Source organism: Harpegnathos saltator, unplaced genomic scaffold, assembly GCF_003227715.2.
Source record: "Harpegnathos saltator strain DR-91 unplaced genomic scaffold, Hsal_v8.6 scaffold384, whole genome shotgun sequence".
Lineage (NCBI taxonomy): Eukaryota > Metazoa > Arthropoda > Insecta > Hymenoptera > Formicidae > Harpegnathos > Harpegnathos saltator.
Window position 1 is genome coordinate 913,517 of NW_020230188.1, and position 25,437 is coordinate 938,953.

Below are 25,437 nucleotides of genomic sequence, written 5' to 3' on the forward strand. Positions count from 1 at the left end.
TTGAATCTACAATATCGATGCCACGCGCGGCTCCGTCTACTCCATTTCCATGCGCTATTTTTATCTCAAGATTACAAGAGAAACGAGTTTTCTTTCACATTTCAAATAGAAATGTGTACGTTGATCGTCAAATATTCGCTTAGTACTTTCTACTTCGCGCAATCGAGCAAGTTGTAAGCAAAGTTGTGTTTTATTGCGCAACTACGATGAGAATACATTCGACGGATTGTACTGAAAACTTCGCTCTCTTCTGTGTTGCAGGAAAGATGAAGGTGAAGGAAGAAAAGGATGCCTCTTCCATGGCGCCCGGAAGTCCACCCACGCCTCCGCACACCCCGCAAAGTCCGCAACGTGCTATTCCACCCATCGGCAACCTGTCGCAGTCCTGCCAGACGTCAAACGCGAATTCGCCGAACCTGCAGCAGCAGCAGCAGCAGCAGCAGCAGCAGCAGCAACAGCAGCAGCAACAGCAGCAGCAGCAACAGCAGCAGCAACACCAGCAGCAGCCCCAACAACACCAGCAACAGCAACAGCAGAAACAACATCAGTCGCAAGAACAGCAGCAACATTCCCTGCACGCTATGGCGAACTCGTCCTTGAATCAAATACTGGTGCAGAACCCGGCGCTGGCGCAACTATTGCAGCAGAATCCTGCGATCCTGTCGCAGAATCCTCAGTTGGCGCAGTTGCTGCAGCAGAATCTGCAGGTTCAGATGGGCAGCGTGCTCTTTCAGAACGTGCGGCGGGAGGAGCCCGAGGATTCCAGGGTGAGTCTAACTTTTCTTCGGAACAAATAAATTCGGCATCGGGTCCTTCAGCTTTTGTGGGAGCTCATCTCGTCGAGCCTATTCCAGCCGTGATTGAAAGTCAAATCAGCGAAGACACACAATCTCTCGCGAGTGTGTTACTCGCGGTTCGAAGTCCATCAATTTTTCTTTTTTTGTTTCTTTTCAAGGACTCTCGTAGTACTCCACAGTGACAGTCGCGTTACGGTGAAATGACGGCGATACTGAGCGGAGTTAATTCGTGGTGCTGGTCGCGGAAGTCGCGCAACATTGCCACCGGCATCGATGATCGGACGATTAGTAAAAATTGAGGTAGCGTCGAGCCGGGTGTTGGTTGCGTCAAGGAAGAAACGATCGCGGGCTGTCCGAAAACAATACGGACGATGAGTCATCGTCGTATTCCGACAACTCTTGACAACATCGTCAGATCGTAAAGTTACCAACCGGGAGCTGCGTGAGCTTAATTGTGCTAGAATAATCCAGAGGTTCTCAGAATCGTGCGCGACGAACAATCGGTTATAATACGTCGCAATAAAAGCCGATACACGGACCTCGTCGCTTAGACATCATTTCCTCGTCGAACACCTCCGTGCCTTTTTTATTATTCATCGACTCTTTCCGCTGTCCCCCGCGGCCTCCGATATCCGCCGAGAGATTTCCGCGTAAGGAGGATGTAAAAATATCCGTCGCGCCGGTGGATCTCGAAATATAGAGAGAGACCTCCGAATTTCACGGCGCGCGCTCGGAAACGCGCGCGTTTTCGCGGAAGATCCCGTCGAGCAGACGTTCGCCGACGATATTCAGCGAGTGTCGGCGCGATCTCGTTATCGCAATTCCATTATCAACGACGCGGCGCTTTCGCGACCGGCGAATGCCCGCGGCACCGCTGCAGCACGCCTAAGCGGAGACACCGCGCGGAGACGACGATCCGACTATGGGATCGCTGCCGTGGAATCCCATACGGGGAGAATTGAAATTATTCCTCCGATTTTTGTCGTGTCGTTTACATTATTTTCGCCTTTGAATATTAATGGGCATATGCTCTCCGGCCGCGGCGTTATGGCACAAGAAGTAACAACGGCGTATAATACTCGAGTCTTAACGTTATTCTATTGTTTGCAAATCAGCTCTATTGTTTTCTCATATATGCCTCTATACTCTCTCGCGTGCACCCTTCCCTCGCGTCTCTCTCCCCGCGTCGAGCGCTAACCCCGCTCCCTCCGTCCTCCTCCTCCTCCTCCTCCTCCTCCTCCTCCTTCATCCGCGTGCCCTCTCCTTTCCTCTCCCCCTCGTCGTTCTTTCTCTTATCGTTACCCCTCTCCTCGTCTCTCTATCGCTCCTCTTCGATTCTCTTCTTCCTCCTCGTCGGCACTCTTCGCCCCACCTCTGTGTGTGTCCCATTCCGACCTTTTTCTCTTTCTTTCTTTCTTTCTTCTCGTTCCCTCATGCTTCTCCCCCGTGGCCCCCTCTCCCCCTCCCACCGCCGCGGTGCATACGTCCGCATTATGTACATCGTACAGTGCACATTATTTTCTATTCGTTTCCTCACGCTCGCGTTTTCTCCTCGCGTGCATTCCTCTCCCCCCGCTCGCTCGCTCGCTCGCTCGCGCGAGCTGACGTGTGGAGGAAGCGTCAACTCGAAATGTGTGTATCGCCCGGCCGAGGGCGCGTTTCCGATTTCGCTGCCGCCGCCGCCGCCGCCCCCCCCTTCGCGAGATGAAGCGGTTGGGGGGGGGGAGGGGGGATGGCCGAATTTGGGACACGCGCGAAGTGAATTTTTTCGCGGCGAGATCGGGCCCGGTATTGTTATGCGCGGTACACGCGCAACGCGCGACCCGCGATACCGGGCGCGGAACGTTGACGATAATTATGAACAGGGAATATAAATGTTCGATTAGAGATTGCAGAATCGACGGAACGCGATGGTCACGTACGTGAGGCGAGTTCTATTAGATTCGACGGAATTAATCGATTGTTCCGGGCACGCTCGATCGCTTCGCGATTCGCCCGCGGAATGAAATTCATGATTCGGGACAAAGAACCCGATCGAGTGCACGATGATGCAACGACACGTCACGGCGTCGTTGAATTCACGTACTCGTATCACGTGCCTGAAATTATACGCATTACTCGGATTACGTCAGTTATTCCCACACGCGCGCGCGCGCGCGCGCGAGGCAAGTTCGAGGCCTTTGATGAATTTACGATTGTCAGAAGTTTCAATGAGGACCAGGGGGGTGTCTTCCTCAACTTCAAGAGAATCGAGTCACACGCGTTCCGCTCGATCTCGGTGTCGAAAGTAATTTTTCGACGGCGGCTTGAGGAAGGGAAAACGGGCAGGACGTCGACGTCGACGGCGACGGCGACGGCGATGTAGCAATCGGTTCATAAATTCAACGACGTCGCGGGGTCGGGATCTCAGAGCTAAGGCTTCGGAAATCGTACAGCATTCGAATAATTTGCACCGCGATGGGGCTTCCGGCAAGTGTCGTTTCCTCGAGGAGCACCGGCGGGTGCGCTCCTTCGGGCCAGTGGCCGCCTCTCTCTCTCTCTCTCTCTCTCTCTCTCTCTCTCTTTTTTTAGGTCTCCCGATTTTAATTTCGGCATTCATCGGAGCGTCCGTGGCGAAGAGGCGAGAGGCGAGAGCGGAAGATCAGCTCGCGGAGCTGCGAGAGGCATGTGCGAGTCGATGAGAGTTAGTTGTCCGAAATTAAGGCGGCACGATGCCGGCCGTGGGGTAATTTCATTACTTGGTAGCGGCGGGCTTAACGTAGGGATATTACGCGGCCATTACGAGCGGGACCTGAGGCGATAACGCGATTAGTCGGCGGAACTGCTAGTCCTTCGCGGATACGCGATAGGTTTACGGAAACATCTCGCGTCTGCCGTCTGCGTGGGCGACGGGGCTCCCCTTTCGCCTCTCTCGCCGCTTTCTCGCATATATACGGCCCTGAGCGCGCCAGTGCATTGTACATCGTAATGTATTTCTTTTAGGTACCGCCGACAATAGCGAGCCTGGCGGCGATGAAGGTGGAGGCAGCTGACCCGAAGGTTTCCGGTGAGTTACTATTTCCTCCCGCTGACGGAATTATCGGGATCGTAATTAGATTCGAATCGAGACTACCGCGTTCGATGACCCTGCCCGTGCGCGCGAGCAAGACACAAGCGGCGAGGAAAGAACGGCCCAAGTGGAAAAAGACAGCGGCAGACTCGCCGGCGATACTTACCTCGCGCTGCCGCGCGCGCGCGCGCGCGCGCGCGATCTGGTTAGACCGGGTAATTTGTAATCGGCCGCGTTGACCGTTTGAGCGAACCTATGATTAGAACGGAGACATTGTTGTCGATCGTACGCGGCGACGCTTGACCTTTAACGGCGGTCGGGATAGAAATAATCGGTATGTGCGTTCGCGTTCGCCAAAAGCCGCAGCCATGCGCGCGCGTGCGCGCGCGCGCCTTCTCGCCGCGGAAGCAGCCGGATGCGCGCGGAGAGCGCTCTGACGAATTTTTCATCGAGTGAAAGGTCGTCTCAATTGTACCAACGTGCGGCACCCGCGCACGCGTCGGAAAGGGAAAGCGACGAAATTGACAGCGGAAGTTTATTTCGAGAGTTTTATTCGGTTGTCGTCACGCGCGAAAGGCTTCGGTCGAGCTGCTAACTAAGAGAAATACCCATTTTCTCGTCCCCCTTCTAAACGCCAAGGTGAATTCCGCAGCTACGTAAAAACGCTTCTTTGCGAGAATCAACGTTTGTTTCTCTCGATTTTCCGACGAGGTTTAATAATGCGCTGCGCGCGCGCGCGAACCAGGCTAGAGAGAAATCGCATCCCACGTGCGCGCCCGCAGTGGGCCCGCATCTTTGAGTAATTATCGCGCATTCCCGCGCGCCACGTGACAAATCTGAAGCTATACGTAAGCCGGCGAGCGCCGTCGGCTCTCCCTACGGCCTTTATTTGTCTCGATCCTCGATCCTCGCGAACCCGTGAATCGTGGGCAACCTGACGAATCGCGGCCGTCCGCCGCTTTCAGTGTTTTGTGCCCGGGGGCTGTTCCCCCTTTATTGGAATATCCGCCCACAGCATTATGGGAATTATCAAGGAAATGGGATGAGTGCTAACGGCTCCCACGAGGCGGCTCGAGGGGGGTTGCTTCGGCCGCGTTGACGAAAGAAACTCGTCGATTCCAGCCGTTTCTCCCGATATTTAGCGAACGACCACGTATCCCGGATCCCCGCAAATTTTCAAGCGAGCTCTGTCCTCGTTCCGCTTCTTAATTGTCTGCAAAGTGAAAGGGTCACGGTAAAGGACACTGCTGCGATCCAATCGTCGTCGCTCTGCGATGCTCGAGTAAAATTCATCATCCGCTTCTCGTGATGACAGAGCACGGACTAGAATTTCGTATCGCGTAAACAAATATTGGCGTTACGACCGATCGCGTCTCTCATCGTCGTCGTCGTCGTCGTCGTCGTCTTTTTTTTCCATCGACACACGAACCTTCATTTCCTTCGGGAACGCTCCGTGACTCCGCGATCGGCAATGCATTGCGCGTAAGTGCCGTGCAAAGATTCCACGACGGAAATCACGGCGTTCAGGACGAAGAGAGACACGTGAGGGGAGCACGTTGCGTAGAGAAAGAGAGAGTGGGCGGCCTCTCGTCGGATTTTCTCGTCCAGTGACATATTCCCACAATTTCGGATCGGCCAATCGACGCCGACCGGACGATATTAAACGCGTGGTGGGATCTGCAACGAAATGGAATAAAATAAAATGTACGTTGTACGTCGTTCGCGCGCGCGGCTAAGCGAGACACATCGGAAGGAGACGGAGAAAGAGTGATGGAGCGAGAGAGATGGAGAGAGATGGTGAGAGATGGAGAGAGATGGAGAGAGAGAGAGAGAGAGAGAGAGAGAGAGGAGAGAGAGAGAGGAGAGAGAGAGAGAGAGGGAGAGAGAGAGAGGGACAAGTTGGGGGAGGGAGAGACGGACGGGGGGCAAAGCGAGCCGACGGGAGAAAGAGAACGCGGGTGTGCGCGAGAGGAGGATAGAGCCGTAGATGTATGAGTACACGGAAAGAGAAAGAGAAAGAAAACACGCCGAGAGAAAGAGACACGGACTCTCGACGAGAGGGAGAGAGAGAGAGAGAGAGAGAGAGAGAGAGAGAGAGAGAGAGAGAGAGAGAAAGAGAGATGCTAGCAATCAAAGCTGATTAAGCCCACAACTGGGGAATCTGTGGGGCCAGTGTCTCACGCCAATCTCGCCCAATCAGCCGGTTGGCCGGGGAGATTTAAAAAATAGAATGCCTACTGTCAATTGTCCCATAATTTAAATAAATCGAATAAATGGACAAAGTGGCCAATTAGAGTAGTTGCTGGTTGCTGCTTTAACGCATTATTCTCTCTTTCTCGCAGTGTCTTCGACTCTCCTCTCCCGTCTGCCTCCCTTCAGACCTGCCCTCTCCCCCGTTTGCCCCATCCTCCTTCTCCACCTCCTTCATCACCTTCTCCTCCTCCTCCTCCTCCTCCTCTACCGCGCCGAAGATGCGCTCCTATTTCCCTCCTCGTACCCTCCCGATACGTCGCCGTCGGTCGTCGTCGTCGTCGTCGTCGTCGTCCTTTTAATTCTCCGCGTTTGACACCGACGCGCGGCGGCCACCTTGCGTCGAGGTGCCTTCATTACATCGTGAGGAAGGATGACCGTCAACGGCGACGATACACATATGTGTACCGTGCAACGTGCTCGCGCGCGAGATTGGTAATTCGAACATTAGGCCGTTAAGCCGCGCTCTCGCTCGACACGGCCGTGCCGCGGACGGACGAACTTTTCAGAATCGCCGTCACTTTGTCATCTCGAGATTGGTGTCTCGAACCCACTGGCCACTAATAAATATCGTTAATTCGATTTTCGCTCGAGGATTGATATATCTTAGACCGCCATACTCGTCGTGGGCATAAATTTGCCAGAAGTGCGCTGCCGGTAAGTCACTACTTCGAAACTAGTCTCCGATAAATCTCTCCCGTAGTCGTAGCGAGCGGACGGATAATTCGCGATTGATATCAGTCTGTGCTTTCGTTGCGAATCCTCTCGAACATTGTCGCTGTAATGTAAATGTGATAATAAGGGAGGGAACGAAGGTGCCGCGTTCGAGGTGCGGCGTTGGCGCTGCGCTCCGCCGACCGATCTGGCCGCATGCAATATCGGCCTCACGAATTCACGGCCTCCGAATTCTACTTCGGGGAGAGACGCTGGACTTTACTAATTATAACAATTTACGACCTCAAACAATTATCGCCGTCGTACATGCGTCACGCACGCCGACGCCGCCGCGCCGTCGCGGCTCGTCTGCACCTGTTCGACATACGTTTACGAAGAAGCTTAACGGCCTCGTTGATATCTGCGGCCATCAATTTCGTGCAAATACAATTTAATTAAGGCTCGCTATCGCGCCGCGGCCGGCGAGTAATATCGACATCGTCGAATCCTAACGACCGCATCTGTCAGCCTCGCGAGGGGAAATGCTTAATTAGTCGGCGCGCATAATCTTGAGAGAGCAACAGTGCTAATAGCGCAAAAAACCGCTCACCTCGATATTTCCACCGGTTCCAATTATCGACTTCTCGTTACATCGCGCTGCGCGCGCGCGTGCGAGATCGTATTGAAATCGCAACGGAGTTGCGCGACCGAATAATTCTTTCCCGCTTTTTTCTTCCTTTTATCTCGCGGGAGATTAAAGACGCGTACGACCGCGCGCGAGCACAAAAGAGAAAGAGGGGAGAGGGGGAAGAGAACGAGACAGGGAGAAAGGGAACAATCGTTGGAAATACATTTTTATCTACGCGAGAGAGAGAGAAAGAGAGAGAGACAGAGACAGAAAGAGAGAGAGAGAGAGAGAGAGAGAGCGGAGTGCGCGCGGCGGTGCCGTGATTTAAACGGCTTCCTTAACGCGTCTAATTGCACAAAACAGATTCATTATCGTGGATCGTCGCGGCTCTGGAACAAGCGGACAGTGTAGGTGCTGGCGTAAGATGCGTATGTACCTATACCTACCTATACCTACCTACACGAACTGCCAGTCTGGCCAGGCAGCCGAGAGCGGGCAAATAACAAATAAAGCATAAACGGGAGCTACGATAAATAACTGGTGCACCGCTCTCTGCATATAGTGTGCCGGTTGTGGGCCCTCCGGGGGCCAGCCTCGCTTTCTTTCCCCCCTACCTCCGTTAGGCCCCTCATTCCGTCCGCGGAACGACCCACCGCCCCCACCTATATTACCTGCCGCAGGATCCACATACGTGCAACGATTCAAGCTACGAGAGGAGTTCAAGTCTCTCGGCGACCTCTACTTTCCGTTCATAGAGCGGCGGCGAGGAGGGCGATTGGGGACGCGCGGCAAGTTGAGGAGAATCTCTCTCTCTCTCTCTCTCTCTCTATCTGACTCTTTCTCTCCTCGTCGAGCACCTCACGTACGTATACTTTTCGGGAAGCAATTTCGGGCGATTGCGAAAGCCGCACACCGTTGTCGTAGGAAGCGTACATTAATATGTATAGAGCCGCTGAATCATCGGCGCGTTGTAGTCCTGCGATTATGTATTGAAAATTATTAAATTAAGGAATGACGTAGATTTCTCTCTCTCTCTCTCTCTTTCTCTCTGTCTCTCTGTCTCTCTGTCTCTCTGTCTCTCTGTCTCTCTTTCTGTTTCTGTTGCGAAATTGTTCTCCGGGAGAAATAGTTTCTTTGAAGCTGTGAATTGGAAGGCTGAGAAGAAATCTTTCTCTATTGCCGAGACGAGCTTACACGCTTCGCTTACACTCGGCGGTAAGGAATAATTAAATACGCGTTTGATGTATGATTTGTAAATGTATGTAAATTCGACGCGGCGCGAGTGTAATCTATTATTTTTCTCGCAAGGAACGGTAAAGCATTTGATTTGTTCGTTTGCGGGGCGAGCGATTAGCGAGCGAGTGCGCTAATCTTAGCTCGTGTTTAAGCGGATTCGATTTCATTATCCGGAATTGAACGACGCGCGATTGCGCTGACGGACGATCGCTGCCGCGCTCGCTTCTCTCGCGGACGACCGTTAGCCTTGAAGAAATGCCATTAAAAAGCGATACGCGCGGTGAAAGGGAGCGGCGAGGGAGACGGAGAGGAAAACGAATTTCACGGTTCGTTCGGAACTTTTTAAACGAATTTGCACGCGCGCTCCGCCACGCTCCGGAGGGGTTGAAACTTTGCGAATTAACCGTTGAATAAATATTTGACAGGTGAATTACGGCAGGTATACTACCTGCGTCGTCGATCTCTCTCTCTCTCTCTCTCTCTCTCTCTCTCGCGGTGTCCCGCTTTATCGAATTATTGGACAACCATGCGCCTCCTCCTTTTATCCTTCTGTCGTCGCGCGGTATCAACAGTGCGTTCATTGTTCGCGACGGCGTGGGATTTCTCGATACGACGCGATAAAGGCGCGCGTTTCTGTCATTGCGTACTCGCGGTAACGATCGCGCGGTTCACCTAGACCCGCCGAGACAATGGCCAATTTCGTCGTCGGAGACGCAAACAATGTTCGCCGTAATTCGTGGTCCCAGGCATTCTCGCAACGCGCCCGTCATCCTCCTGCCTGTCGCCGTTGTCGTCGTCGTCGTCGTCGTCGTCGTCGTCGTCGTCGTCGTGTCGATCTCCGCGCTGTCCGGTAAAAAGCAGCGCAGCGCGCAGCTCAAAGAAGAGGAGAGAGACAAACAGATACGAAAAATTTTATTATTTATATTTGAAATTTATTATCGCTCTCTCGACTCCGGCTCCCCCGTCTTCGTCGCCGCCGAGATCGCCAGCGGTGAGCTGTCTCCCCCGCTGCCGTCCCCCTGGGCCGCCGAGGTTTTCTCGCGTCGTCCCATCGCCGGCCTAATTTATCGTTCCTCAACTTTTTATTAATTTCCTCCCTCCTGCGGAATCGCGAGCGTCGCATTAAAAGGATGTCCCGACGGTCACCGAAATGCATCGGTACACAGACGGAATGTCGTCCCTCATTTTTCGCTCTACCACCAACCAACCGTCCCGTCGAACCCTCCCTCGCCCCCTTCGATCCCCCTCGGGGCCCTCGAAGCCGCGATTCCACCTTTCTTCGTCCGCTCCGCTCCGCTCCGCTCCGTTCCGTGCCGTTTACGTGCCGTCCCGATGCTATCGAGACGGAAGGTGGCAGAAGAAAGACATTTTTCCGCAAACGGCCGTGTTTTACGCGCACGGCGCTCCCATTTCCGCAAAAACTGGGGCATCGCGGAATGCTTAGTCGCCGGTGTTGAAGTATCGCGAAGGTGAGCAGCGTGATCAGGTGAGATCGAAAGAACCGATTGCGCACTGATAGCGCGGCGGAGCGATTACCACAGTTCAAACGTACACGGTAAGCTTCTTCGAGAAAGCGAAGGCTACACGCGAGCGTGTTAATATACCGTTAACGCAACACGCTCCGCGAGTCTGCGCTCTCCGCTAATGAGATTTGCGCCAATACCGCGCGCAACCTCTCGCTCCGCCGCCGGGATAAAGTATTAATATCTCCGCCGGCCTTTTTGCGGTTCCGGAATTTCGGCGTCTCTGCTGCCCCTCCTCCTCTCTTCCCAAGCGCCTTGTCCGCCAACTCGTGGCCGTTTCCCCGCTCGAGTCGGATTCGACGGATCTTGCGAAGTCTCGCGCGGGGGAAAAAAGGGCCTGGGCTAATTAATAGAGCTGGTTCCAGAGACCCAGGGATGGAGGGGGCGGAGGGGGGAGGGGGACCGGGAGATGCGCGGACTTAGGACCCTTGCGAAAAATAAAATACGCTCGCGGAGTAAATTAACGGAGAGCGAGGGAGGGATCTCTCGAGGCGGGCAGAGCGAGCGGGCTGCCGCGGGCTAATTAATAGAGCGAGGACTCGTAGAGTGGGGCGGAGGAGCCCCACGGCTCAGGATTCTCTCTCCGAATCTCCGCTCGTTTACGCTCGTTTTTTGCGCGCGCGCGCCGGATGATCGCGAGAATCCGTGGCGAAAGATCCCCCCGCGCGCTCATCACCTCCTCCTCCTCGCGCAACGTGTCATTTACGTCGTTACGGGAAATGAGCCCCGAGTGATCTCACGCAAATTTTTAATCCCGCCGATTCTTCCTTCGCGCCGCAACCTTCCGATCGACACGCCGTTAATCGCCGGGCGGCCGCCGCGCCGCCGTCTTAATTAACGCGATTCGACACTTTCGTGCTTGCGGCGAGCGCGCGACGGGGAGCAGCCAGCGGATAAAAGAGTGGCCCAATCGACGATAAAAATGGCCGGTTCAAAAAGGGAATTGCGAAACGGACGGCGAATGTCGCATGACGTTGTGGGGCCGCGCGCGATTGGCCCCGATCGGTTCGTATCGGGAAACAGCTATTGGCAATCGCATGCCGTCCTCGAAACTCAGGAATCCATCGTTGCTCGATCGGACTCGACGGACTCTCCCCCGACGGTCTCCTCCGCACCCCCTGTCGCTGCCGTCGTCGCCACACGTCCTCGTTCTTTCTTGGCCGTCGTTTCGCGATTTTTCGGTCGCCAAGAAACACGGCCTATACACTCATATCGGCTATATCGGATTATCCGCACGAAATTAGAATCGGCAACGAAACGGCATAATCCAATCCCGCCGGCGCGCCATATAATCCCTCTTATCTCGTGCGAACTTCGTGAGCGCGCGGCAGTAACTCGGAACAATTGGAATTTTAACGTAACGCTAGGAGCGCGGACTCTCCTCCTCCGCGAGAGCTATCGATCGTCGATAGCGCGGAGAGATTTATGAAACCGCATGGAAGCCGTATCGAATCGATAATGGCTCCAACTCTAATAATCCACGGTTTACAGCTACAAATTTCGAACACTCGGCCGAGCGCTTCTCTCCCTCCCCCTCTTCCTCTCTCTCTCTTTCTCTCTCTCTCTCTGTGTGCGTGTGTGTGTGTGTGTACGTACGACGTTACTCTAGTTAGACGTCGTCGAACGGTCCGCGAAGCCCTTCACCGTTTGCCGCAAAATGAAGACATCGCCGACGGATGACTCTTAATCATCGCCGACGAGTTCGAAAGTAGACTCGCGCCGAGAAAATTACACGGTGTGTCCCTCGGGTCCGATCGTTGATCAATCACTCGTCCGGCAACGAGACGGCAGCTCGTCAGCACCCTCTCGGAGCACGCACTCGCGACGCGACGAGACGACCGGACGCTTCTTCTTCTACCGCGTTGTCTTCCTCGGCCGTGTCCGAGCGTTCGTGTCTCCGACTGTGCAAATCACCGGTATGAAACCGGTACAATTTCGACGAGCTCAATAGAACGGCGAGCGGACCGACGCGAGCGACGCGGGGATGAGCCGGTTGTCGCGCCTTCGTCGTCGTCGTCGTCGTGAGATCCACCTGGAGAACTCTCGGGGTGCGAGACCCCGGGCGGCGAATTTCATTTCTTCGTACAAATGATCGTTGTTCGTATTCGCCTCCCTCGCGTTGCGTCGCGCGCTCTACCGTCTCTTTGTAGTTTCCAACCCCTTGCTCGAAATAATCCGCGGCTCAGATCGGAACTTCAGACGACTCGCGCCGAGGTCTTCGGATCGTCTCCGCGCGTCCGCGGTCTTCCGCCACTCGCGTCTTTCTCGTGCACGAAAAAAGGGTCTCCCGAAATATACGGAATATCCGCGGGCGCATCGTCGGCCGGCATCCGGTTGACTATTTCGAGAATATAATCACGAAACGAAGCGCTCGCCGCTGCGGGGAAGAGGGGGCCGAGGGAAGGGGGGGAGCATCGCGGAGAACGCGAAAGAAGAGAGGAGACGAAAAAAAGATCGAAAGGAACACGCGCCTCTCTGGGGTGATGGTGAAGAAGGAGGAGGAGGAGGAGGAGGAGGAGGACGAGGACGAAGAAGCGACTCTTCTCTTCGCAAGAACGTTTCGCGTTTCCACCGTTCTGCGTTGTGTCGCGTTATTGCGTCTCGTTCCTCGTCGCCGCGTGCTTCGTTCGTCGTCGTCGGAGTCCTCGCTCGTAATGGGCCGTACAAGTTCGTTATACACGGCGAAACATTATAGCCAACGTGTCCGCAATTAATTCTTCCCATTTTCAACGTCCGATTACAAAGTGAGAGACGCGCGGACAGATTTACGAGCTGCGATTTATTTTCGAACGCCGCGATGAGATGTCGATCGTGCGCCTCCGCTTCCGTCTTCTCTCCCCGCGATGCTTCTTGTTTCTTTTCACTCGTCGCCTTGTCGCGAATAACGCCCGATTATTGCCGCTCGCTTTATTTGGATCTGGATATCGAGATACCGTAATGAGCGTGAGACCGTTTCGCCCGACGTCAAGAAAAGAGAAAAAAAAAAGAAGAAGAAAAAAGAAACGATCGAAAAGGAGAGAAAAAACGAGCTGCGACGAGCTGCTCTCGCGCGTTTACTGCGCGTGTTGTTTTTCCGCTCGGCGAATCGCGATCTCGCGATCGCCCGGCGATCGCGCTCGGGCTTTTCCCCGAGAACGAAGAAAACCGCAGACTCCCGGTCGAGCGCTCGTCGTCGTTAATAAATAGACCTTTTCTCCTCCCTCGTGTCTCGGCTCTTGCCGCCGCGCTCTTCGCCGTAACCCGCTCGGAGGAGCTCGTTGCCTCTTCGGCGTTTTAGTAATTCGAGTTAGCTCTTCGACTCTCTCTTCCTTCTCCGTCGGCCCCCTTCGCGCCCCCTCAGACTCCACCGGTGCGTCCGTCTGTTATTTCGCGCTTGACGCGAAAAGCAAGAAAAAGGAGAAGCAGCGTCCGTGCGAGAGCACCGGCGATGGAAACGACCGGGCGAAAGAGAAAGAGAAGGAGAAAGGGGAGAGAAAGACGCAGAGAGAGAGAGAGAGAGATGCATCGGGGGAAAGACAGAGAGAACGAGAGAGAAAGAGAGGGAAGAAGAGAGGAGGGAGAGGGTCGAAGAGGGTCGAGACCAAGACCACGAAGTCGCCGATTGTTTTAGCGCTAGGCCAAACTAAAACGGCCGGGGAGGCCCGGAGGGTCAGGGCCGTGTGTGAAAGGGGTTGCACGCGGAGATGAGTTTTTCGTACGGATCGTCGAGCATTCACCGATAAACAATACATAAGTCTATCTTTGTATTACAGCGATATCGATAAGCCGATAGATACGTCGAGTATAATTATCGATAGCAAGTGCATTCAGCGATATCCATCCGGAGGAAAATCTTCGTCAAGATTTGCTCCGTCATCTTTCGACAATCGCTTCTTGCTTTACGTACAGATTCAGTTGATGGAAGAATTTTCCAGCCTGCTTTCGTCTGTGTATATCGACGGTACATCGGCACGGCACTGTCTGTGAATTTTCTATTGTGAGAAGAATGTCGGAAAACGTTCCTGCCCCTTTTTCTCCTTCACTCTTTGCACCTCTCTATACCTCTCTCTTTCTCTCTCTCTCTCTCCCTCTCTCCCTCTCTCTCTCTCTCTCTCTCTCTCTCTCTCTCTCTCTCTCTCTCCCTCTCTCTCCCTCTTTGCGTGCACGCGCGACGAGGCGAAGACGATAGCGACGCGTGCCAAATCATGCGAGCGGAGAGAGAGAGAATCGGAGAAATTTAAAAAATATTCTAAATTTAATTACCCCGCCGTCGCGGTGACTCTCGGTCTTTCGAAATCGAGCGGGCTGCCAATGGCTCGGTTGAAAAATAGCCGATCGACGAGCCGTTCCTCGGAGCGCCGCTTTCGGCGGAAGAACATTCGAGCCACGAGCTATCGGACGCGTCAAAGTACGCAATACATTATTCTGAATTAATGAAGGATCGAACTTTGATCTCTCAGAGGTGTTATCGATCGAATACCATACGGTCGTTTGTAATTTTCTCTGCTCGCGATCGCTCGCCGGAAAGAAGCATACGACCGCAAAAGTCCGCCGTACCGCTTTGGCGCACTTGACCTTTCAGCGGGATAATTTTTAAATAAAGTTCAACGCGCGTCGATTCGCGCTCCCGGACATTATTCAACATTCCCCGCGAGAGAGGGAGGGAGGGAGGGAGGGAGGGAGGGAGGGAGGGAGGGCAGGAGAAAAGAGAAGCGGAAAAAGATGTCCGTAATTCTTGGCGAGCCAGTCTCTCAGGCGTCGATGGAAAATAGTGGCGCGCGCTTAATAGTAGTCCGCGCTCGTTACGCGCTCGTCTAACCGCCTTGTTAAGCTAACAGTCATATAACCGCGCCCGGAGAATATTCAAAGTTATTGGATACGCGATCTCGTAAATCACGGGCCGCTGTGCGGTACTTTGTAAAACTTCGAAATGCTTCGTAGCCGGCGCGGATAAGAGAAAAATCGTCACGCGTATTCGCTCGCGCACGCTCTCTCTCGCTCGCTCGCTCGCTCTCTCCCTCTCTCGCGCGCAGCGAGGATGCCTTTCGCGGGCATATAACGTGTGATACACCATAGAGACCGACCGGGCTCGTTGTGCCCAGTTTGTCGTAAATTTCCGTTAACGAGCTCGTGCCCGCGCGCGCCCGAGTCGCGCCGGCTCGAGCGCGCTTTTCTCAGCCAATATGGCCGCGCGGCGAGAAAACAAAAAAACAGCCCGCGAGAAATATGAAACTGAGAGCAGCCGTTGTGTGCGCGAGGCTCTCTTTCTCTCGCGCTCGCGCTCGTTCGCGCGCGCGCGCGCGCGCGCGCTTCATAATTTGCCCCCGTGGAAATGAAATTGTTTATTGGCGAGTCCAGTACATATTAACGCGGACAGATAACCGACCACTGTGTTGCCACCGTGATCGACGTTGTTGGCACCGCGCACAGTATAGTTCTTGTTTATCGCGCGCGGCACGCTCGCGCTACGAATTCGAAACAGATGAAGACGGATGAACGTCGTGGTCGTTTTGCCACAGACGCCGCCGAGCGAGCAGGCCGAAGCGAAGGCGAGTGAAAGGAGGACTTAATTCTAGAAAGCTAACACGAAATGATTAACGCTAATCTGGTCTTACGCAGCACGGCGCAGCGGAGGATTACATGATCAGCAGGCGGAACAAATAAAGCGCCGGTATTACATTGATCATTAGCAGTCGATGTCAACTTTATTGGACTGACGGCGATAAATAAAACGTCAATGGTGCGGATCGCGAATCCACGCCACGGTGGGTCGACTCGCGCCGCGCGACTGTACATTTTCAGCGCGACTCCGCTGCGTGCACTTCTCGGCGGCGACTTCGGACGCGGCGCGAATAGAGATTTCCTCGCGATTTTCTCTCGATTAAATACGTCATCATTCAGTCCCATCGCCCGCGCGCCTGCGATGTTTCCACAGCTCCCGAGAGCTGCGACAAATCGCCTCCCTTTGACCTTACACAGCCGCCAATGAGGGTAATCGGGTTTCCCGATGTTTCATCGCGACCTCCGATATTGATAAATTTCCCCGACGCCGATCCCCCTTTGCTCTCTCTCTCTCTCTCTCTCTTTCTCTCATCGCCACCTCGTTTCGCTCTCCCCCTCCCTGCGCCAGGAAAATCGCTGAATAAAGATCCGTGGTGCGTTGTCGGGGAGATTTTCTCTCTCTCTCTCTCTCTCTCTCTCTCTCTCTCTCTCCCTCTCTCCTTCTCTCTTTCTCGATCGCGGGCATCGAATTTCTTGTTTTGACAGCGGATCGCCGATCCGTGGCGAGTTGCGTTTCGCGCTCGTAGGGCTCGTCGAAAACTCTCCGAAAAGGTCGAACAAAGAAGAGGCTCGCGAGGCACCGCCGGCGCGGCGCGGTTTCCCCTTCCGGCTATTTGAATTTATAGAAAGGGTTCGATTCTGTTTATTTTCGGGGCTCGCGGAGCGAAAGAAGAAGCGCGCGCGCGTGTGTGTGTGTGTGTGTGTGTGTGTGTGTATGTGTTTGTGCGAGGGGGTAGATTGCGCGCGCTTCTATCGGACGCAATGTTACGCGCGCTGAGTTTCCCCTCGTAAAAACTTTGCGCGTCCTACGCGCAGCTAAGTGCACGGGGGAGTGCGTTTAGTGTAAAACCGAGGGGACCGGAGGTGGGAACCGAATGCGTTGTGGTATAGAGGGGATATACCGACGACGACGACGACGACGACGACGACACGGACTCACTCGAATCCGCGTCCTTGTGACCCGGCTGTGTGATCGAGAAAACAAAAACGACATACTAAAAAATCCCCCATTCGCGTTATCAGAGCTCTCGCGCAGCTACGTGCGATCGCCGCGTTCCACAAAGCGTTCCGTCACGTATCGTCCGCCTCGGCCAGCTTCTTTTCTTCTGCTCGTCGCGGTCGTTCGGAAGTGACGAATAAACCTGCTGTGGTGACAAAGAGCGTACGGAGAGCGCGACGCCGGAGTGAGAGAGAACTTTCGACTCGGCGCGCCGCGACTCGGAATCGCGCTACCCTGCTACGCTAACTTCGCCGTCCCGATGGTATCGCGCATTGTTCCATCTCAGAATGACGAAGCCACTTGCCTTGCGACGAAAGCGATCTCGAACAACGTTCGTTGCGCGCGCGCGCGCGCGCGGAACAATCCGAAACAATAAACAACGCGCCGCGGAGGCTCCGCCGAAGTTATTCTCCGGCGCGGCAGGCCGGACGACTTATTTGTACGTGGAGTTTAAAAATTGCGCCCGAATATTTGGCATCCGGCAACCGTTCCCTCGTTAAATTTAACACGCCCGTCATAAGTAAGGGCGCAGAGAGGGTTCGCGGCGTTCTAAAAAGGAAGGGGTTGCACAAGGGGTCTCCTAGGGGCCGAGAAGGGCGCGCGACGGCGGCGGTAGAGACGGGGAGGGCAAGAGGGTGTATTAAGTAGTACGCGTGTAATACTGCCCCCGAAAAATCTATACGCGACAGCGTCCGGCGGGACGAGGGCGAGCTGGATTAAAGAAAAAGAGACTGGTGAACCCCTCCCCCCTCCCCCCTCCCCCCTCTCCCCCCCACGTTCGTTTACTGTGCGGGTAAAGCGATATCAGTGCCACGGCGCGATATTAACGAACGCGCCCTCGTCTAGAGCGAAAACGATGGAAGGTAGGAAGGAAGGGAGGAAGGAAGGAAGGAAGAGAGGAAGGGAGGGCGTGTTTCCGCGCGACACGCTGCTTTATTGACGAAAGACACGCGTCCCGAAAGGACAGACTGAGCGAGATCCCTCTCCTTCACTCGCGACCGTCCTTCCGATTTCGAAAGAGCGCTATCGTCACGAAGGACGACGAGCGTGTCGCCGGCGAAGCAATCGCGAGATTGTCACTCGCTCGCGCTCCGGCAAATCCCCAAGGCGGTATCATCACGTCGGTGCCTCGCATCTGCAAGCATCTGGTTAACGCTCACGGCACCGCGACGGGAAAGACACGTGTACTCGTTTCTTCGAGCCGTTACGTCGAGATCGTCGAGGTTGCGTAAGCTAACAGCGTTGACGTTGATTGGACGAAGGAAGGTAACATTAAGCGTGTGCGCGGCGCGGGGTGGGATGGGGGGAAACAATAGCAGGGAACGGTGAGGGACCGGAGTCCTGCTGTATCATTAGTATCGAGAGTCGCCAACTTTCTACGTAACTGTATCAATCATTTTTCACTCACATTTGTCGAACGATTCTTCAGCGTCCCAGCGTGGTGTGGTGAGTCCCGGTTGTCAAGTGTAGCTTCGGAGTTCCCACGAGAACGACTTATTCTCTCCGCGAGGGGGAACCTACGAGGTTCTCGCGATACAAATTTTTAGTGTCTTTGGATGATTGTAATAATTAGTGGAATCTCGAGACCGGTTCGTGTTCGGCGAATCGCCCCGAGGAATCGCATCTCGAGGGCGAACACGAAGGCGTATTGAGAGCGCAGCCGAGCCTTTGAGGAGATTTTAGGGCTGCCGTCCTTTCTTCCCCTCCACCGTCGTCACCTCGCGCGCTACCTCCCCCGGTAAAGAGGGCGCACTAATTATAATGAACTCATTCGCCACGAATGGGAGAACGGCCATAATGACGTTTATTCTCGTCCCGAATGATTCCACGACGACTCACACGACCAATGGTCGCGTCCGCGTCTGTCTGTCCGTTCGCAATAAGAAGAGGGAAGCGCGCCTCCAGAAGAAACGCGGCGACGTCACGCCAACGAAGAAGGTGCTAAACGGATGACGGCAATCTCTTTGTGGCGCCAATTATTCCAGAAATGCGTTTTGAATTAAGCTTTGTCACGCTGAGGCTAATGGACCGGTTAGAGCGAACGTCGCGATGATTTACCAGAGCGAAGGACGAGCGAGCGAGCGAGCGGCAGAAGTGGATTTCAGAAGATGAAAATCCGCGAGACTTAACATTCCGCGGGGCCTTATCACCAAAGAGCGCCCAACAAACGAGCAATTTCCTCGCCGTTTGTTCGGGACGAAAAAAATGTCGGATCTTCTTTCTTTGACGAGATTACGGTGTGCATTCATCATCCTTACCGTGCAATCCGTGTAATAACGTTTATTCCGGTATCCGACGATTATTGCTCCGAGAAACGCACTCGGCACAAGAAAAAGGAGAAGAGGAAGAGCAGGAGGAGGAGGAGGAGGAGGAGAAAGAAGAAGAAGAAGAAAAAGAGAAGAAAAAGGAGTAGCAGAAGATGAAGAAGAAGAAGAAGAAGAAGAAGAAGAAAATGCATTGGAGGGAGAAGAAGAAGATGATGCAGATGAAGGAGAAAAAGCACTCGGGAGGCGCACAGTCGAGGGATAAAGAAGAGCGCGACGAATGGAGCGGGAGACGGGGGGAGATGAAGAAGAGGAAAAAAGAGAGAAACAGACCACGCAGAAAGGAAGTAGGTGCTAAACGAATGGCGGCAGGACGCGTGCGGGACATTGAGAATAGCGACCATAACGTAATTTTGACAGAAATAACGCCACACCGCGTTCGCGGCAAGAGAGAGAGAGAGAGAGAGAGAGAGAGAGAGAGAGAGAGAGAGAGAGAAAGAGAGACAATAAGTCCGCGCGACACTCTCTCGCGGATCTTAGAATAGTTTAGTGTCGGTCGCTCTTCCTCTTTCCACTCACTTTCTCCTTTTCTCTCTTTCGGCAATCTCTCTCTCTCTCTCTCTCTCTCTCTCTCTCTCTCTCTCTCTGTCTCGACTCTCCGCTCCCCTCACTGCACAAACCGCTCTTTCCCTTTGTGTGACTCTTCGCCGATGCCGGCGCCGACATACTCCTGGCTCGCTTTCGAACTCGGCGCTAGAGATCCATCATTCCCGATGGCCGCCGCTTGACTTTTATTAATACAAATGATCGGTATCGATGCGCGCGTATACGGACGGCGACCTATTATTGAATTATACGCGCCACGTTTTCCAACAACGTTCCGCACGATTTTGCATTTCTGCAGTCGCTCGAATTTTGCCGGAGAAGTCGGCCTCTTGCGCGGCGCGCGCGCGCGCGCTCGCGAGACATCTTCTCTTCGCTGGATCCTCCGTATATATTTCATTATATTTTACCAGGCCAATATTCATCGCGCGTTTTGCCTCTTGCGTTTGGCAGCTCTTGTTAGCAATTTTTCGGCCGTGTGTCGAGGGACTTCTCCCATTATTTATTTTGTTTGATTATTACGCCGAGAAAGCAGCCGACGTGTTATCGCGATCGCGTCGGCGCGCGCGCGCCGAGAACGAAACGAAATTGGCCTTTGTGCGTCGGTCTACACGCGTCAGCAATGCCCGCCCCGGCTACCCAATCGCTATCGAGTGGCCCTAACGTTGATTCTGGGTCATTAAATCGCATCTGGTCGGCGGTTCCATTCGCGAAGCCATTTTTCCGGAAACAATGTCGCGACGAGGACCATCGAAGAAGGGTTGCGCTAGAGGGGCAGACGACGCACGGGAGAGAGCACGCCCGGCACTCCGTACCCGTCCACCGTATTTCTCTTCTTTTTTTTTTTCACCGGTATTTAGAACCTCTCGAGAAGAAAAAGCGTTCAATGAGGGTCGCCGCGGCCAAGACGACGAATCGGCGCGCGCAGCGGGTACTCCACGCATTATCCAAACACGCAGTTTCGTAGGTCATATTAACCCCTCCGTGAGCGTGTTGCACGTGCGTGTGAGCGCACGTGTAAGTACACGCATACACGCACACGCGTACAGCAGGAGGGAGAGAGAGAGAGAGAGAGAGAGAGAGAGAGAGAGGGAGGAAAAGAGAGAAAACGAGATCAGTACACACGTAAACGCACGACGCGGAGGCAGCAGCCGTTTTCGGCGCGGTACCCCGATAGCTCGTATAAAGGGTTATTCGCCTGGCTCACGGATTAAATGATAAAAAAGGAGAGAGCCCCGGCGACCCTGAAATACGGGGTCTTTTCAGGTTCGGGCCTTTTTGAAAATTTCAAACTCCCTTCCCCTGTCTCGCAGAGGCTGTCGCCCCGCTTCCACCTCGCGGCGATTCGGGGCCAGGGCTCCCACTCCCCTTGCCGAGCAGCTTTAAGAACTACGAATAAAAGGGTTCGGGCTCAAAGCCGCCTGGAATACGAAGGGGGAGGGAGTGTCGCGCTACGTGTCGTCCTGGGGGTTTCACATATTTTTTAAGATTTGCTCTTTAAGCCCCGTCACGTCGCGTGTATTCTTCATCCGATGCCGCTGGTCGAACTGCACGCAGCCACGTGGGTGGTATCTCCTTCCTCCATCACGTGGAGAGGAGGGGGGAAGGGGAGGGGGAGAGTCGTCTTTTGTACTTTTTGTACGGGCGATAATTGGCGATAATGAAAATGCAAAGTGGATTCTCGTCGGAAAAGGCCAATTTCCTCGGAAAAGCCGGGATTCTCGAGTGGGAAATCTCCCACGATTGCGGTGTCGAGATCGACGAATGAAACGAAGCACCGCGCGATTGACGCCGGACGCTCTCTGAGTCCTGCTCGATGAGACAATAGCTTAGTGTCGACGGAGAACGTCGCTCATCCTGCATCCGCGACTGCGGATCGATCAGTTTGTTTTTTTTCATGACGCCTCAAGGCCACGTGCGTGTGTTTCACTTACGTGCCATCGCGATTTTGGCACGCTTCCCCATTCGCATAATTAGGCGTTGACGAAAGGTTCGACGTTCCTGGATACGGCGCGGCGCGGAGGAGTTGGCCGAAGAGCCGCTCGTGAGCTTGCGCCATCTTCTCCTCCGCGGCAGCTTGAGGATGCAGGTTTAGTTAATATTTATTCTCGATTAATACGACGACGACGACGACGACGAGAGTACGCGAGTACGCGACCTGCGTACGTGTAGACCTTGGCCCGCGCGCGAGAGCAGCTCTTCTCGATTACGTGCGCGGAACGGCGGTAGCGGATTATAAATTTGTGCAAACAACAATTTCCCGCGGCGCGAAAGCCAAAGGTGCCTCTAATGAGTGGTGCGCGCGCGAGTTTACGCGTCGCGTCGCGTCGCGTCGCGTCGCGAGAGGAGGCACGCAGCTGCGTTGCGTAATTACTCTGTCAAAGGATAAATTAATCGCCGTAACCGAATGTTACGCAACGGCGCGTAACTGGGTGCAACATATCCGGTGACACCGCGACGTGCTTATTATTAAATCCGCCGTCGTTGCTCGATTTCGCCCGGTGAGCGACCGTCCCGATTCGCGCGGAAATAATAATGCGAGGCGCGCGCGCGCCTATGCACTACTCTTCTCTCTCTCTCTCTCTCTCTCGCTTTTTGTTTCTTTTTCTCTTTCTTTCTCTCTGTTTTCTTTTTCTTTCTCCTTCATCCTTAGGTACCGTCTACGCTTCGCCGGTTATAACGCGGGAGAATAATGCGCGCCGAATTCTCCCTCGCCTCCTTTTTCCCTCTCGCGTAACCTTCGTCTCTCTTTTCCTCCGCTTTCTCCCTCTCCCTTTTGCCCCTCTCCCTCCCTCCCTCCCTCCCCCCCTCCCCGCCGCTCCTCACGCTCTCTCTCTCTTTCTCCGTCTCTCTCGGGCCTTCCTCTTTCTCTCTGGACCAAACCCTTTCTCTTTTTGTGCCGTGGCGCGCATATACGCTCTCACATCGCAGAAACGCACGGGCAGCCAATGTACGCGCGCGCTCCCTCCGTTCTGACGGCACATATACCACCATGAGAGAGAGAGAGAGAGAGAGAGAGAGAGAGAGAGCGAGCGCGCGCGCGCGCGCGCGCGCGGGGAAGCCCCGCGAGCCACGAGAAATATTCGACAATTTTTAAACTCGTTCTTGAACGCGCATTCGCAAACGTACGCGCGGCCCGCGAGTAAGAATTTCTCAGAATCGTCCTCGGCCGTGGTAGGGTGCGTCGAACGCTGGGTGGCTTGATGGATGCTACCGGGGTAGCATCGTATCGAGTCGCTGCGGTCTCCGATCGATGCGACTCCGTGTGCCGTCCGATAAGTTAACGTGACGGGCGGTGGTCACGATTGCTTTCGTTCTTTCTCGTTTTCGCCGATGTAATTTAATTACCGCGCAATTAGACTCTGGATTCTCGGGTAGAGAGCGGCAGCGGCAGGTAGGGAGGGGAATCCCCGCGAGTGCTCCGTCGAATTTCCTCTGAATGGGAATGATTGAGTGACCGTGACGGTGACGGATCATTCAATGCGGACATTCAATGCAAAGGCATTGAAGGGTGGTGGTCTTGATGACGGAGGCTCGACGCGCGGTCGGACGATGACGGACCGCGCGCGGTCCAGGCGGATCGTCCCCGCCTGGCAGGATTCTCTCTCTCTCTCGTTCATTTCGCGCGCTTCTCGAATTTCTTCGACAGCAAGTATTGACCTGACGCGCGCGCGCGCGCGCGGCGACGCGACTCGCCGGAACACGCAACAAGAGTGTTCCACCTAACCGGCCGACTCCCTGAAGTAATACACATTTCAAGTCTACCTGCCGGGAAGAAACGCAAGCGCGAGAGGAGAGCTCGGGAGGAGAGCGCTTTGAACTGCAGAATCGTTCGTTCAGGCAAAAAAAGGAGAACGGCGTGGCGGCGGGTTTATTTGCATCTCTCGTGTGCGCGCATTACCTTCGGGAGATAATTATCGCGGGCGAGGATTGGTCAACCGAATTGCGTCCCTCGCGCGCTCAATATTTTCTTGCGTGCCGCGGCCCGTTTCGAGCCTTTTAGGAGAGCTATGAAAACGCTCCGCCGAGGTAAATGCTCACGCGCCTCCGCCTCTCGCCCGCGGCCCACAGGCGCGCTTTTTTGCATACGCGCGCGCGTATTGCGATCGCGGGGCCCGATAGTTTTTTTCAGCCGCCGCCCGGCCATTCTTTCTTCTCCTCTCCCGCGTGCCTTTTTTCATCCAGCCGTTTTCTCCTTGTGTCGCGGGAGAGCGCAACCCGAGCGACCAGTTCTCGGACGCGAGCGGCGCGCGCGAACTCGTCGAATAGGTCGACGAACGGCGCGAGCGCTCGCGTGACTCTCGGTACATGTATCAGAAGTCGTTTCTGGTCTATGCGTCCCCTCTGATGGTGCGAGCGTCCGCTGCTGCGGACGGTGTTACCGGGGACGTGCGGTCGGTAAAACATGCTGCAGTTGCCTGCGGAGAAACGCAGTTGCCTACCGACCGGCTGTGCGTTTCTACGCTTCCACGGGCCTTACCTCTCGCCGGTCTCTCCGAGACACGCGGCTTGTGACCCGCGGAGCATTGAACGCGACTCTTTGAGCGGAGAGCTCGGTTAGAAGGCAGGATCTATCTCTTCGATCATTCTGAGATCTTCGCGTCCGTAGGCCGAATTAAAATTACGCAACCTACGCGCAATGTCTACCTCTCGGTGCCAATCGAACAACGAAGTCTCTTGTCTCCTTTCGATTTATTTTATTTTGAATTTTGTCACACTTTTTTCTTTCTTTTTGTGGCCGACAGACGCACGATCGCTTGATCGAGTCTCGAGCGACTCGAAGCGATGCCGATTTAGTAAGAAAGGATCCCCCGTTTCGCTTGTTGCAGCTTTGCTCAGACACAGCATGTCTCCCGTGGCAGATTCTCTAATCGGTGGCTCGAAGACGTCGGTGTCCCAGCCGATCATCGATTATTCCCGATACGTGAGGAGATACACCTCGAGTCAGGAATGCGGCAGTACGTACTGCAAGGAACTAGGTTGCAGGGAGCACTTTCATTGTCTGGACTGTAGCGGCCGGGTGTTCGTGAAGAAGGAGGAGATGATCAGGCACTTCAAGTGGCACAAGAAGAGGGACGAGTCGTTGCAGCACGGCTTCATGAGATACTCGCCGACGGACGATTGCTCAGAGAGGCACCCCGGCCGGGCCTGCCCGCACAATAGAAAGCAAACCCACTATCATTGCATCCATGAGAATTGCGACAAGGTGTACATATCGACATCGGACGTGCAGATGCACGCGAATTACCATCGCAAGGACTCGGCCATCATACAGGAGGGCTTCCAACGGTTTCGAGCTACCGAGAGTTGCGCGACCGAGCATTGCCCATTCGCTGGTCAACGGACCACGCACTTTCACTGTCGGCGACCGGGTTGTCGGTTCACGTTCAAGAATAAGGCCGACATGGGTAAGGAATGCGTGATTAATGTCGGCGCTCTAGGTCGAAACTATCGTCCATCGGAACCTCTCAATCTCCGTCTCTCTCTCTCTCTCTCTCTCTCTCTCTCTCTCTCTCTCTCTCTCTCTCTCGCGCGCGCGCGCTTACCCACACCGAGCCACACTCGACAAGCCTCAAGGTTTCTGTCTTCACCTTTACACTCTGACAAGTCATTTCGTTGATTAATTCGTGCCTAACGTACGCTGTGTGTTCTCTTCATTTCAGACGGATCTAC

The 25,437-nt window shown here is 54.4% G+C and overlaps 1 protein-coding gene across 2 annotated transcripts in view; it reads left to right on the forward strand.

Annotated features, from left to right (window-relative positions):
- LOC105188716 (zinc finger protein castor homolog 1) overlaps positions 1 to 25,437 on the forward strand; it is an 84,097-nt gene that overhangs the window by 54,253 nt on the left and 4,407 nt on the right. For both annotated transcript variants that reach the window (XM_019843947.2, XM_025300844.1), the window contains exons 5-7: positions 262 to 767; positions 3,780 to 3,843; positions 24,594 to 25,172. In XM_019843947.2, coding sequence (XP_019699506.1) covers positions 262 to 767; positions 3,780 to 3,843; positions 24,594 to 25,172 — 1,149 coding nt within the window. The remainder of the gene's footprint in view (positions 1 to 261; positions 768 to 3,779; positions 3,844 to 24,593; positions 25,173 to 25,437) is intronic.